At 42.5% G+C, this 15,900-nt stretch overlaps 1 protein-coding gene across 4 annotated transcripts in view; it reads right to left on the minus strand.

Moving 5' to 3' along the window:
* Positions 1–15,579, minus strand: part of TMC5 (transmembrane channel like 5) — a 32,953-nt gene extending 17,374 nt beyond the window's left edge. The window contains exons 1-5 of one of the 4 annotated variants that reach the window (XM_030001438.2): positions 15,429–15,579; positions 14,049–14,196; positions 2,085–2,230; positions 1,318–1,517; positions 809–913 (exon numbers count right to left, since the gene is read on the minus strand). In XM_030001438.2, coding sequence (XP_029857298.1) covers positions 809–913; positions 1,318–1,517; positions 2,085–2,155 — 376 coding nt within the window. In that variant the 5' untranslated portion in view covers positions 2,156–2,230; positions 14,049–14,196; positions 15,429–15,579. Of the gene's footprint in view, positions 1–808; positions 914–1,317; positions 1,518–2,084; positions 2,243–11,545; positions 11,737–14,048; positions 14,197–15,428 lie in introns of those variants that run through there. The other 3 variants (XR_003921461.2, XM_030001437.2, XM_030001436.2) reach the window with 3 other exon arrangements.
* Between the last annotated feature and the right edge of the window lie 321 nt (positions 15,580–15,900).

The following is a 15,900-nucleotide window of genomic DNA, read 5'->3' on the forward strand; positions in this document are numbered from 1 at the left end:
GGAAATGTCCTATTTCTATGGTCACTCATGGAGTGAGGCATTTCCAGGTACCAATAAAACCATTGTTTTTTAATACGAATACAGGATTTTGCCAAATCAGATCTTAACATAAAGACCATGTTCTTAAAGATGAAAAAGAGAAAGAAAACAAGAATCGCTCACTTTGGGGGCACAGAGAGATGGTTCTTTCAATGCATCTAGGTAACAATTCCAGAAAAGAACTCTTAATTACATTCCAGAAGCAGCAGAGAAGAACTGAACTGATTGTAACAGAAAAATTACATGATATGGGAAGAACAGTTCCGACCCAGAACATGAACAATAAACTACTATGCTAGCCTAAAACAGAACCCAGATTATACTATTCCAGACCCCCTGTATTTTAATTAATATAAATCTCTAATTTATATTATAGGCTAGAATTTACATGGAGCCAACATAGTGAAAAATTCAATAAAGACAGTCTCAAAAAATGCATCCTATCCTCCCCTTACTTCCTCCTACAATGAGCCTCTTCAGATAACTGTGTAAGTTTGTTTTATATTGACCCACTTATAGGGAGTTTGGGTTAAAATGGGTAGGCATTATATCTTTCATTGCTCAAGAAACAAAGATCGTCACCTTCAGAAAGATATTGAAAAATTCAGCTACAACAATGTAGCATAGTAAAAGAGAGTTTATGCTTTATGATTCTTTTATTATGGTAAGATCTTCACACCTGAACCAGAAGGCTTTTAAATATTTATTATTTTATGGGGGCCAAGACTGACATGCAATATTCTGATGTACCAGAATCCTTATGTCTTACCTTCTGATACATTGGAAATTCTGCGGGTATAGGGGCGATCCAGCAGATGGAAGGTAGAAGGTGGGCTATATGCCAGTTCTGGCTCAGGCTCAAAGAAAAGAGTATCTGTTGAAGGGAATCGGAATTATACAGAAAGTTGTATACTGCTATGGATTATTTACTAACACAGAATATAAGCCCTATTGACCAAATACAGCTCTACTGCAAGCACAGCAATATTTCCCATTAACAAAACTCCTATATCTCACTTCAACATACATCCTAGTAATCACCGACTTATGCAGTCCATACAAGTCAGTATTTACTGATCTGTTAATACAACAGACAGTCCATGGATCTGTTAATATAACATCTGAACTACTAGGAAAAAAAGCAAAAAAACCCCACTGCCACCACATACAAGTATACACAGAGTTGAGCTTTCCAGAGCTGCAGGACTCCCTCAGGACAGAGTAAGCGGTTATTTGTTCCAGTGTTTCTGTAAGCTGTTCATATGAGAAATTGCATACCCATGGAATTTCCATACAGACTTCTGCTTAGGACATTAACTCCCGGTAAACCTTCACTGTATTCAGAGCTATGTCTCATGGAGGCCATTGGTATGGCCAGCGGGTAGTTCTGTCCTCTTCTACCATGTTCTCCACAGAAACCATGCAGTGAAGCATCATAAGGGGTTTGGCGAGAGAACAAATTCTTTTGAGGACTCCTCCTGTGTGAGCAACAAAAAGGAAAACCCTGAGTGCCACAAAAACTCTCCATAGATATCCTTAATAAATGGCTACCTATTATCATCAAATGTGAGTACATTATAAAACAAACTCTGATACTGCGAGGTATTTTGTATTCAGAACTCCAACATCATAATTCTGATTTGATCATCAACTGAATTAGAAAGACTAAAACTTTTCTCTCACCTGAAGTTAGGTTGGACTCTACCCAAACAGGAATAACTGCTTGGAAAATGAGGATATCCATGGTTATAGCACATTGTGAAAATTACTGGAACTAAAAAACTATCTATGACATTATGCCATAAATCCTAAAATACATTTAACTGATAAATTCATCTAACATGTAAAAAGTAAACATGCCATTTCTCTTGAACGCCACCTTCCTGTTAACAGCTTTCAAAAGTTGTGTCTGAGAATGCAAGCATAAAGGAGGGATTAAAATAATTCCACAAATCAAAACTCTGGAGAAAAACTTTCTCCTGCATATAATTAGAGAATTTAATTTCTTATGGCACAGTCACAACAGCAAAATTAAATAAACTCACCTTCTATCAATTTCCAGTGTCTCTGAGAAGTGGTAGTCTGGATTTTCAAAGGCTTCATTGTAATAAGACATGACAAGTCCTTGGTTTGAGGGATGAAATCGTCCTTATTTTCGTCTCTACTGCTTCATTAATATGTTCATGGAAGACTGATTACAGACGTAATTACAAAACAGATGCAGGTACATACAAAAAGAAAAGAATGGAACTTCATTTTAACATCTTAGTTACAAGATTTTGCCACCCTGCTAACAAATAACATGAAACTATATAAATCGGAAATGGTTCTAACTTTGTGCTATTTACCATCAGGAAATCAGGGTCCACCAGAAGTCACAGGTAAAACAGGAACTAATATTTCTGCATAGTAAGTTCTCTACAAAACTAAGGAACTGGAGTGCCACATGAAGTCTTCCCCAACGCTGACAATGAAGCCAGGTTTTAGAAGCATGTCAAAACATTAAGAAGAAGAAAATAAGTTCTGTCTTTCCTCCTCATACAGGAAAAACCAAATACACAAATTTTCTCCAAGTACTACGTTTCCAAAACCAAAGAGGAGGTGAGGTCTGCCTACTTCCTTACTAGCTGTGGCATCTCTAAGCCTTAGTTCTGAACAAGGGACCCACTGGACCACTGCTATGTACAGAGCTGACATTATTTAGAGACCCCCTCTTAATGAGGGCTCTTCTAATGATATAATGTCTTGATCCTGTAAATAGGTTTGGGTTTAGCTTTATTTCTCACAGAGTGCTCCATTTTAGTCTTAAGCAAACCAAACGTGGTCAGAGTTTAATGAACTGAAGTCCAGGTAAGTCAGTGAAAAGAGAACCTTATATCAGAGAAACAGAATCAATATTAAACAGGTAGTTCTTGCAATTAATCAAAAGTCAAACTCAAAATTAAAAAAGGAAGCAATTTTTAGCATTTGTTCTTAAAGGCACCATGCCAAGTTTGATCTGCTGCCAAGCTATTCAACAACAGGGAAGGAAAAAAATAAACAATAAAGGACACATCTGGCAAAAGCCATCAGACCCTGCTTTCAACTCAGCTCCACTCCCAGAAAAGCAGAGCTGAATCTCATTTAACGGTACAGTCTCAACCAACTTTTCTGTCTGCAGTGGTTTTTCTTTGCAATATCTACTGCAGTAAAGGTAGTATCACATGAAGAAAAGCATCTTCAAAATGGATAAATATACAGTGTCTAGTTTCTGAAGGCTTGTCAAAATCTTCTCGTTTTGCCAAAAGAAGGTCTTAAATTACTATTGTGTCATTTACACACCTAAAGATCTTGGAAGACAGTCTAAAATCTTGCAGTATGACATACAGTTGTAAAACACTGCCCAGGTTTTGCACATTGGCCTGCAAAGAAATTCATATAAACACAGGTGGTTGATTGAATTCAAAGTCCTACATTTTAATCAGAATATTGCCTACGCTTTCATTATAGCATGATGAAGCATGTTATAGAATCATAGAATCATAGAATCATTTAGGTTGGAAAAGACCTTCAAGATCATCGAGTCCAACCATCAACCATGCCCACTAAACCATGTCCTGAAGTGCCTTGTCTACGTTTTTTTTTAATACCTCCAGGGATGGTGACTCAACCACTTCCCTGGGCAGCTTGTTCCAATGCCTGACAACCCTTTCCTAATTTTTCCTAATATCCAATCTAAACCTCCCCTGGCACAACTTGAGACCATTTCCTATTGTCCTATCGCTTGTTACTTGGGAGAAGAGATGGACACCCACCTCGCTACAACCTCCTTCAGGTAGGTGTAGAGAGCGATCAGGTCTCCCCTCAGCCCCCTCTTCTCCAGACTAAACAGCCCCAGCTCCCTCAGCCGCTCCTCACAACACTTGTGCTCCAGGCCCCTCACCAGCTCGGTTCCCTTCTCTGGACACGCTCCAGCACCTCCATGTCTGTCCTGCAGCGAGGGGCCCAAAACTGAACACAGGACTCGAGGTGCGGCCTCATCGGTGCCGAGTACACGAGGGGGATGATCACCTCCCTGCTCCTGCCGGCCACGCTATTTCTGATACAGGCCAGGATGCCGTTGGCCGCCTTGGCCACCCGGGCACACTGCTGGCTCATATTCAGCCGGCTGTCGACCAGCACCCCCAGGTCCTTTTCTGCCGGGCAGCTTTCCACCACTCTTCCCCAAGCCTGTAGCGCTGCGTGGGGTTGCTGTGACCCAAGTGCAGGACCCGGCACTTGGCCTTGTTGAACCTCATACAATTGGCCTCAGCCCATCGATCCAGCCTGTCCAGATCCCTCTGCAGAGCCTCCCTACCCTCGAGCAGATCGACCCTGCCTCCCAACTTGGTGTTGTCTGCAGACTTGCTGAGGGTGCATTCGATCCCCTCATCCAGATCATTGATAAAGGTATTAAAGAGAACTGGCCCCAATACTGAGCTCTGGGGAACACCACTTGTGACCCGCTGCCAACTGGATTTCACCCCATTCACCACAACCCTCTGGGCTCGGCCATCCAGCCAGTTCTTCACCCAGCGAAAAGTACACTTGTCTAAGCCATGAGCCACCCGCTTCTCAGGAGTATGCCATGAGAGACAGGGTCAAAGGCCTTACTGAAGTCCAGGTAGACAACATCCACAGCCTTTCCCTCATCCACTATGCGGGTCACCTGGTCACAGAAGGAGATCAGGTTGGTCAAGCAGGACCTGCCTTTCACGAACCCATGCTGGCTGGGCCTGATCCCCTGGTTGTCCTGCACATGCCACGCGAGCGCACTCAAGATGAACCGTTCCATAATCTTCCCCGGTACCGAGGTTAAGCTTATGAGGTGCACATCTTCAGCAACCATACCATAAAAAAGCATACCAGGCAATTTGAATATACAGTGCATCACCCATCCCTTCTGTAAATAGTGGAATGTGATTATAGCCACAAGAAACTATAAACATAGTCTCCCCTAGGTGAAACTTGTGATTTTTTCAGGCAACAATTTCACATCTACAGAGACAAAGTGAGATTCTCATGTATTCAGAAAAGTAATTAGCAGAGCCTCCTCTCCTTATCTCCAAAGAAAACCAATAAACACCCCAGGAATCGAAGGCTCTTACATAAAAGTCATGGGAAGTTTAAACCTCCTGAGAGGTATGTTTTCTTTGACAGGATCCACTTAGCTCTTGATGATCTTTTGAGAACTAGCTTAGAATATATATGAAGTTTTATACAAACTCTTCAGGAATTAGTACATTCTGTCCTTATACTCCATTAAAAAGCATGGAAACAATTCTTGAAAAAGATAATCATGGTCTTCTGCAGAGTTGTTTGGAAAACTAAATTTCCCCCTATAAAAGTGTTCTACATTTCAAACTGTAATGAAAAGCTAAAAAGGAAAAGATTACTTTCTCAGGGGAAGAAAATTCTTAGACAATTCCCTTTGAAGAGTGTGCAAAATTACATTTTTCTATTTTTTAACTGGTTTCCCAGGAACCCATCTCACTTGGACTCAGCCATCCAGAAAGCTGGGAAGCCTGCCAGCAAGGCAGCTGGAAAGCTGAGCACTGATCTAAAGAGCTCGTCAACTTGCCTGGTCTTCATTCAAACTGTAGAGGGAATGGCTATTTTGCCGGCAATGTATGGGTTGTGTAGAACCAGCATTACCCAGAAAAAAGCTAGTAGGAAGCATCAACCAGCTCTATCAACCAACTTGCTAAAGTACAACCAAGCCAAAAGAAACAGATCAGCCTGGCTAAAAAATATGTCCATCACTTCTTTCTCTTACTCATTTTAAAGACCTCTAGGCATATGCATAAAGGCTTGCTAAGACACTCAAATATGCCCAGGACAGACTGTCTACTGGTTGCATCATTATCCACTTTATTTCCTTTGAGTCTTAAGATGTGCTTTATGCCAGGATTTCCATGAAAATCCACAGGGACATTTACAGTCTAACACTGAACCCAGGATCTGAAGCCACTGTTTCTTCTCCACTCCCAAAGTTTTAACGATTTTAAATAAATTCCCCAGGTACACTGAGGCAAATTCAAATCTTTGCATTTCATTCCTGAAAAAACTAGAGATTTTCCTCTGCGGCCTGAAAGCATTAGATCACAAACCTTGAGGCATTTGGAGTGAGCAAGAACATTAACACGGATAACCCATATGTTTCTTGACTGAGGCTGTAGTCACTCAAAGATTACTATGCTACCTGATACCTAAATGCTGTAGGGTGGGATGGAGGTGTCTATGACATACATGCTCAGGGTGTACCGGTGGCACGCCAATCCATCCACTTGCTCCATCCCAAGCCCAAAGATCATGAGAAACTCTTCTTATCAAATCAGATGCCTACATTATAGGTTTGGTTTGGGGTTTGATGGACTGGCAGTTTGTAAATTTCTGACCATAGTTCACTGGAAAGAACCCGAAGCAGGTAATGCTCAAGCTAAACCATCTCTTCTTTTTGACCTATGATGGGATGCAGTAAACCATAGCTCCAACAAAAGCTATGACATTCAGACTTAGCTTTCCCTTTCAAAAGTTATTTTCCAGAAGGAAAAAAAAAATGCTGGAGAACAGAGGTCATTTGTAAAAGAAAGACAGAAAGCAGGAGCCTGACAAATCTTCCCTTTGCAGAGTGGTGTCCATATGTTGGCTGACGTTTTGGATTTCAGCAAGCAACTAGACAAATCTTGTGTTCCTCCTCTGGAGGACAGAAGGCCTTAAGATCAGAAGGTTTAAAAATCATTGATATGTAAGTAAGTTACAGGATAGGTGGAGAATGGGTGCTTTCCGCTTAAATCATTCAACATGCACTGTAGTGATATAGAACAGGAAACTCCAAACGGTGTAGACTCAAGCTTCTGGATCATTTCCCAGAAAAATAACTGCCTTCACGTCACAGACCAACAGCCTTGACAAAATATTCCAGGTTAGTTTCATCCATTCCTGTACAGGTAATTCTTTGCTATAGCCACTAATCCTCATTTAGAATATAAATCAAACAAACATGAATGTCTTGCTAAAATAGCACTTTGTCCTGGTATCAAGTTTCAGGAAAGCCACTGAGACCTTCAAGTCCTTTACCGTAATCCCTCAGTAAAAAGGATTACATAAAGTAAATTCTAATTACACAAATGTTGAAGAGCAATGGAAACAGTAAGTTCCATTACATCCTAGTTGACTTATTAGTGTTGAATGAAGGGAACAGAACTCATGGAAGAACTGATTCAGAAGGTTGAATGTGCTCTATTTCCATAAAAATCTTTTAGTTTTGTAGGGTATGACCAGACATACTTCACTGTTACCTAAGTTATTTTTATTCATGAATCCCTGTCCTGTTTAACGTGTTCCACACATCATGATACTGAAAAAATCAGATTGATTTCTGAAAGCCAAAAATTACTTTGACAGACAGACCAGAGTTAAAACTAGATAACATCCTGCATCAGCAACCAGGTTCCGGTACTGACCACTACTCTTCCACTGTCTCAATCCCAACAGTTTCAACACTGCTGCAACAAACCAGGAAATCCTCTCTGAAAATCTAAAGAACCTGTTGAACTGATGCTAATCAAACACTACACTCAAGAAAACTTGATCTTTAATTGACATATTAGCAATCAAACAAGCATGAATCATACACGGAAGTGAAAGTCACTTACCTTTTATGCATATTGCCAAAGTACCCAGACTGCACTGACAAATGCCACCTCTTACTGGCCTTCCATTGTGTTTTTACTGATGTCACCAGAGTCAATCACAGGAGCCAACGTCAACTTTGTTATTTTAGACCTTCAATCAATTTCAGCAATGTAAATTGTCCCTCTGCTACAAAAGATCTTCCCAGTGAAAGATGACATGTGCTAGCACTAAAGACTCATCTGCTTACTACTGCATAGGCAAAGGACAGACAACCAAACTGGGAATGGAAAGGAGAGAGTGACAGCATCCCCATTATGGTCGCAATGCTGCTGTCTCTCCCAATAGCTTCTTGGATCTCGAGCTCACAAAGGAAGGTACTTCCTAGTCCCATAGTGCAATGCTACCTACCAGAATTCAGATCCCATCTTCCCTGTCCCCCCAGCCCTTCTTGGTGAGAGTGGGGTGCAGAGCTGCAGGCAGGCAGGCTGGCAGCAGCAGGCAGAATAGTGTCTGTCTGACATGGGGGACATCCTACTGTCAGACTATCTCTGCCTTCGGCTGGCTGCTCCCATTGCCTGCAGCTACTGCTTCAGCATCACAAACTCTGCTCCTCACCTGCTCTTTATCCATTTTTTGCACCTACTCATTTGTTTGCCTTGTCCTTTCCATTTAACATTCCTCTTGTAATATCCCCCCCCCCCCCCAGTAAGACTACAATATTTTCATCCTGTTCACTTTGTTTGAAAGTTAAATCCCTTCTGTCACCTGTGGCTGCTTAAATACAGCTTTTAGAGAAGGACTGCCAAGCACTTTGTGTTTGCAGTGTCTCAAGCAGGATTCTACTTCTTCACTTGAGTTTAGACACCTTTATTATAAACACGCTCCCGAAACATGAAAAAAATCATTACAACATATAGTTAAATTTTAGTGTCCAGTAAAGTGTCATAAAGATGTGGTGCACACTTCAGAGTTTTTGCTTAATGGCAGTGGATGAAAGTTCAGATACTTCATTAATTCTATGAAATTCATAGTATCCTCCCTAATCTACCACACAAATCCCCGCTTCTCCACCCAAAAGGCCCCAAAGGACCACAATTCTTATGGACTGAAGTACATATCACAGTGATTTTGCATTACCTAATCCTTTCCCCAGAGACCCCTTTGAGAGCAAGTCTTTTCGTGTGCTGCTTTGTTGCTTTTATTTTCTTAACTCTGACCACAAGTTGCAAACTTAATCCACTGGGAAAATTATGAGCACTGGTAAAGAGGAACAATCAGGGGTATGTAACTACTAAAATTAAAAATAGGGAACTTGTAAACTTAATCCACTGGGAAAATTAGGAGCACTGGTAAAGAGGAACAATCGGGGTATATAACTACTAAAATTAAAAATAAGGAACTGAAGAGTAAGAACAGTACACCTGGCAGAGAGAGGAAAGATTAACAAGAATAAGAAACCGTGAACAAAACTCTGCAGTATTTCTTTAACACTTGAAAGACATTACCTAGCTCGTAGTCTGACCATTATGGGGGAAAAAAAAGCTAAGGCAAGAATCACTTCATACCAGTGCAAGTCAGTCTTGTGACTAAATTTCCTAACTGCAGACTATCCCATTCTTTGCATGTAGCAGGACTAAATCTTGCTTTGCAAAACAAGTTTTTTAAGTCTGTCTATTAACCAACATTACCAGCTACTTGTATTTGAAGGAAATGACTGGTTACAAAAAAAAAGGAAGCAGTTTTTGAGTACCTGTTTGGAATTAGTTTTCTGCTTTCAGTGGAAGGGCAGCCTACCACACCAAATCTATTAGAGGCATGAGATACTGTTTACTAGAACAGTTCTAACTTTTTGCCTTAAAAGAAAGCTTTGTTTATTCTGTACTTGCAATGGATACCTATCCAGTTTAAATGCAACCTTCAAATTATACTTTAATGAGTACTATCAGTTACAGGAGTCTCATTCACAAGTTCAGTTGGAAAAGCTTGTGAAAACTACACATATAGTCATTTTAGATAATAAACAAGATTTTAAAGAAACATGATGTTGTTGAACTAAAAAAAGGGCATTGTTCTGTTTGTAATTTCTAGCTTAACTTCCTGTTAGGATATTGTCATCTCATCACTATTTGCATAAGCAGCATTTAAGATGACCCTGAGGGAAAACAAAAGCTATTCACAATATTCTGGCGAGTCATCGAAGAAGCCAGAAAATGGCTGGGAAGAACCACTCAGAAGAAAAGAGAACCAGTTTCATCACAGGTTTCTCCTAACTCTTCAAAATCCTTATATGCAGTTTTCAAATTGTTGGACAAATAATTTCACATAAACTAAATACCTTTTTTTTCAGACAAAATGCACCTACATTAAAATGCAGTGTAACACGTTAGTACGTTAGGGTTCTATTCTACAATGAACATAAAGAAGCTATAGACTATACAAGTCACAATTAGAGGCTATTTCACAAAAATGTGAATGGGGACACTGCCATAGAGTGCTAGCTCCTGTTATGTCAGCTCCTACAGCCATACCACACCACCTCACCACTCTACCGCTTTCATGGCAAGAATAAAAGTCCTCCCGACAAGCTTACTCTGCAGGGGGGGTTAGAAACTGAAATAAATTGCTTTGGGTGGAGTATGGACATACCAGCCCGGAACAGGTGCCATTTCAACTACACTGCTTAGCACAGGCAGCCTGCTGGTATCCTTATCCTGTACCAGGGCTGTGTCGCATGGGCAGGGACTGACACATCACACTATCACACCTTGAACATGGCTCTACAGCTACTGACCGGCTGCTTCTGCTACACAGAGCAGGATCAGGCTGCTGTCAGTCCCAGGACTGGCAGAGACGACTGTAGTGACGCTAGGTCAGTGGAAGCAGAAGTTAGCACAGCTCCCACGCAGTACCATGGACTGCTTGCAGGTTTGCTTAACTAATGGAGCATTACTAAGGGACAGAGACTTAGCAATAAAATCTTGGATGTAAAGATTTGGCTTTTGCATGTATATTTAATCTTTGCATAGAAACGTTTCAACCTTTGTAGGTTAGGGCATAAAGGAAAAAAAAGCAATGCTGCGAATGGAGAAAAAGAGAGTAGTATTTAAATAGTAAGCCTGCGTGTTTTGAGGGAATGACAAAATGATTGTCCACAAAGAGCATGAATACTTAAACCTGGGATTTTTCCCACCTATTTAATACGAAAGTACTTCTGGCTTCCCATCACCTATTGTAACATACAAAACTCACAGCCTCCTACTTGGAAAATGCAGTGCCACATTCATTCACTAGCTAGCAGACTCAACACGCAAGCTACACCAAAGCAAAAGCAAATGTCACGCTGCAAGCTAGCGATCCCCGCAAGGCTGGTGCAACAATCTCACAGACTGAAGTGTGGCACACCGGCTAAATACATCAGGGAAGAACGCGGCTGTTAATCCCCCATGGGACCAACCCTTCCAGCTGAAGACAGCGGAAGCTCACATGGGACTAACGGGGCGATAAAGCTGTGAGGTGCCCTGCAGCAGGGCTGATACCAAGGTCAGGGCGGTGCTCCGTGTGGCTATTTACCTCTCAGATAGCAGAAGCCGAGTAGATGCCTGAGCACGCATGCAGTCCAGCCGCAACCGTTCTATCACGCTAAATGAACAGCCAGCATTAGTAAACTGCAGTCGCCTGTCAGACGCGCAGTTCGGGTGACTCCTCCACCTTCCAGCCCCGCCGGCGGAGAGCTGGAGCAGACCCTGCTCGGACCCCCGCAAGCTCCGGCCCTACCAACCGCTGCCGCGACCGCAGAGCCGCAGCGGCGAGGGGCCCCAAGCCCCGGAGACGCCCGGCCCCGGCCCCTTACCTGCCTGCCTGCCGGGAGAGGGCTGCCTGCCTCCGGCTCGCCCGCGCCAGCTGCCTCGGCGTCCGCGGCGGGCGCCCCGGGAACCGGCACCCGCGCCCCGGGGGCGGCTCCTCCCGGTGTCCCGATCCCGCCTCCGGCCCTGATAGCCGCGGAGTGCCGCCGCGGCCGCCCGCTTCGCTTCCCTTCCCTTCCCTTCCCCCGAACGGGCTGTGCGAGGAACTGCACGCCCCCCGGAAAGGGGGAGCGGTAGTCTGCTCTCACAGCTCAGAAAGAGAAAGGAAAACAACAAAAAGAAGTCCATTTCGTGGTACCTGCTGGAGAACACGTTGCTTTTATTTCTATTTCATCTCCAGGATACTCAGTTGCCTTCCATGAATTTAAACATGCTTTGCTTTTGGCCTGAATCGCAATAGCACCACAATAAAAGGACAAAGAGAAATACTTTTCAGACACAGGATGTGTTGATACCTTTATCCCCGTTGTCCTAGTTTCAGCTGGGATAGAGTTAATTTTCTTTCTAGTAGCTGGCATAGTGTTATGTTTTGGATTTAGTAGGAGAAGAATGTTGGTAACACACTGATGTTTTCAGTTGTTGCTAACTAGTGTTTAGACTAAGTCAAGGATTTTTCAGCTTCTCATGCCCAGCCAGCAAGAAGGCAGGAGGGGCACAAGAGGTTGGGAGGGGACACAGCCAGGACAGCCGAGCCAAACTGGCCAAAGGGATATTCCATACCATGTGATGTCATGCCCAGTATATAAACTGGGGGGAGTTGGCTGTGGGACAAATTGCTGCTCAGGAACTAACTGGGCATTGGTCAGCAAGTGGTGAGCAATTGCATTGTGCATCACTTGTTTTGTATATTCCAATTCTTTTATTATTATTGTCATTTTATTATTGTTATTATTTTCTTCCCTTCTGTTCTATTAAACTGTTCTTATCTCAACCCACGAGTTTTACTTTTTTTTCCCCAATTCTTTCCCCCATCCCACTGGGTGGAGGGAAAGTGAGTGAGCGGCTGCGTGGTGCTTAGTTGCTGGCTGGGGTTAAAACACAACACCTGGATTAATCATTCGTAGAGCAGAGATAAAGAACAATCTTGACCTCACATATTTTTATTTGTATTACAGGAAGGCTTATCTAGGGATGAAAAAAATAGTTAATGTTAACACAGGCAATAATTAGCAGCTCCTGGATGGGGAATTTAATACCAGCTCTGTCTTCCTGTAGTCTGTAGGGACCAGAAGGAACTTCTCCTTCAGTGGACACAGAGAGAGTGATTTTTCTTGTCTTCCTCTCAAGAAAACATGGGCAAAACTATGGACTAGATAAAGCTACAGCTGAGCACCAGGCAGGGTGTGATACAAAAAAGCCAGTGAAGTGCTGGGGTGGTGCCTCTTGCAGGAATTTCTGTCCCAAAGCAGCTCAGCGGGGATGCCTCCATTACTTCAACTACTCTGTAGCAGCTGGATCTTGCCAGCTGGACGCAGTGCTACCCCAGCACACCCACCACACAACAGTCACTGCCTGGCTGGTGCCCAGTGCCCTTCCCGAAGGCTAATGCTGTCCTGTGAACAGAGGAGCATCCTCAGACTGAATGTGGGGCTCAACAGCCACCACCGGGACAGGCACAGGTGAAAAGAGAAACAGGGTAAGGACAACAATGCTGGTTCTGCTGTCCCAGACCTGTGCTCTGCCCATTACATTTTTTTCCTTTTTGCTAATACTGTGCAGAATTATAGAACCCCAGCCACTTTTGTGTTAATACAGCATGTAACATCCATTTGGGCATATTTTTATCTCCCCAGAAAAACACTCATCTTAAAACTTCCAGCAACTATTCCTAAGTAACTTCTCTGGTCAGCAAGATTAAAAAAACCCAAACAAATGAAAAATACCCCTGTTAACCTCTGGATTAAAGGGACCCTCACTAGCCAGTGGGGAATTGGTAACAAATCAATTTGCTCCGTGTTCGGAAGCTGAGCTGTTGTAATGGCCAAGGATCAGTTTTACCAAATGGTTAGTGCTTTTCCAGTTCCTAAATTGGGTAAAACACATCTACTCTGTACCAGACACATTCAATGTAGACTTAAGTGAAGTTTTCTAATACTACTTTAAGGTTACGTTTTGCCCAAAGCAACATTCCTGGCATGACTGCAGAGAACTTGTCTGCAGATCTCTTGTACTGATCCAGGAGCTGCCTGCATGCTGAACAGGCCACAGGGTAAAACACAGGGGTAGTCAAACAAAAGATCCCCCCCCAAATTAAAACACTCAGAACTTCCCATAATGTTTAGAAGCATTTTGGGGCTGTGGCATTATGAAGAGGAACGATATAAAAGAAAAAGTGTCCTGGAAACACATGGTGTTACCAAGTGTGACAGACAGATCTCCAGCATCAAGGGAAACAGTATATGGCAGTGGCATCCATGCTCAGCACAGACTGAAAACTGCTGCTTTTGTGAATAAGGTACATTGGACAAATAATGCACGAGAGGGACCTACTGCATTTCCTGCATGTGACTGTCGGGCTGTGGCAGAATCATCCGTTCTCTCCTCCTCAGCATGCCTGTCTTCCTGTTTTCTCACCTGGGATTGCTGCAATCCACAAAATTCACTGAAACATTTCCAAGCGTCTAAAAAGCTTTCTCAGCTAAAAAAAAAAGAGAGAATAAAGAATGTTCTCACAAAATTCCTGGGGAAGTCAATCTTGTTTCAATTCCTCCAGTCTCTATTTAAATTTGTTCTCACGGGGTCATTAACCCAATACTTTTCTAGCACACGGAGTCATTAACCCAATACTTTTCTAGCACATGGAGTTTCGGAAAGAGTCTAATTAATCAGCAAGCGTATTACTTACCTTTCTTCTTTGTATTCTTAGTGGTAAGAAAAGGAACACAAATAAAAAGTATAACTGACACCCCAGATGACACCCCCAGGGAAGTCTTACCCCGTAAGTTTTGCTATTTAAGGCAGAACTGGCACCGCTCTATGTTCACAGCCAAACACAAAGACAGCCCACGCTTGGTTGGCTTCAAGGGACCAATAAAAGTGGCTCTGGTGGTGCAATACACATTCATATCTGGCATATGAATCACACACTCAGCATGAATGCTGAACAATAGTGAATAATTTTTCAGGAATGCTACCAAGGGCTTTCAATTTCCATCTCCTGAATTTTCAGGAATGATCAACTGGAAGTTGTTCACACAAAGCCCATGAAATGTGACACTCAACCAAGGAACCAAGATCACCCGTGTAAACGGGCTTCACTGAGGTGTCCAGCTCTGTTACAAACAAGCTGAACCTGCATGCTCTCAAGCTGAAGGACAGCCCAGCCTCTCTGGAGGGCAGCAGTCAGTCACGCAGCGTCAGCCTTTGCTATGCAAAAAATCCCACCTGGGAAAAATAATCCTGGAGATCTGTGAAAAGGACAAGGGAAAAAACCAATAGGCTTGAAACCCTGCCCTCTTGTACTAGCCTCCAGAGTGACTTATTGAAGGATGAGGGCAAGTTATAGCTTATTCTCATGGAAAAATAGTTAAAAAACATATTAGTTATATTCTAGACCAATCTACCAGCATGAAGGCAAGGACACCTATGAAACAGTTTGGGTTTTTGGGGGTTTTTTGTTGTTTTTTTTTAAAGTAGTTCAGTGCAATAAGGAAGTTCCTGTGCTTTAATTCCATGTGTCTGTATTTCACAATTCCCCTTAAGATATATCTTTCTCCTCTGCCAGTAATACATCAACTTACTGATCATAAACATGTACAAATTACTTTGAGGACTTACATTTGTAATCAATAACATTTTATGGTTTTATTATGAAAACTGATTATCTGCATAGATTCTTATTGGTAATAAAGCAATTTGAAAATCACATACCTGAGCTGATGACACACAGGTGAGAGAAGAAACATGCTAATTTATGTCTGATTCACCACCCTGAAACCTAATGATGACTTATTTTTAAAAGTACTGCAGAAAGCAGATAAGGAACGTTCAGAAAAATCTGGAAGACAGTAAGAAATGCTAGAAATGCCTTCCCCCCCCCGCCCCCATGTAACACTGTGGAAACTACCAGAGGTTTCATTTTCTTTTTCGTCACACATGCTGTTATTGTCACACTAAAGGCAAGAATTATTTCAAGAAATAAGTCTCTCAGGGATGTTTACTACAACTTAACACAAAAACCACCCTCACGCTCAGATGGAAAAAGAGATCCAAGCATCTGCTGACTTCGTTTGCTCCAGTTCATACTCAGTTTTCACATCTGAGGGAAAAGCCGTGTTGTTTCCACTGCAGCCTGTGTCACTGGATCTGGTCACTCAGAACAAGCTATGGAGTTTGGGCCTGC

Source organism: Aquila chrysaetos, chromosome 25 (assembly GCF_900496995.4).
Source record: "Aquila chrysaetos chrysaetos chromosome 25, bAquChr1.4, whole genome shotgun sequence".
Lineage (NCBI taxonomy): Eukaryota > Metazoa > Chordata > Aves > Accipitriformes > Accipitridae > Aquila > Aquila chrysaetos.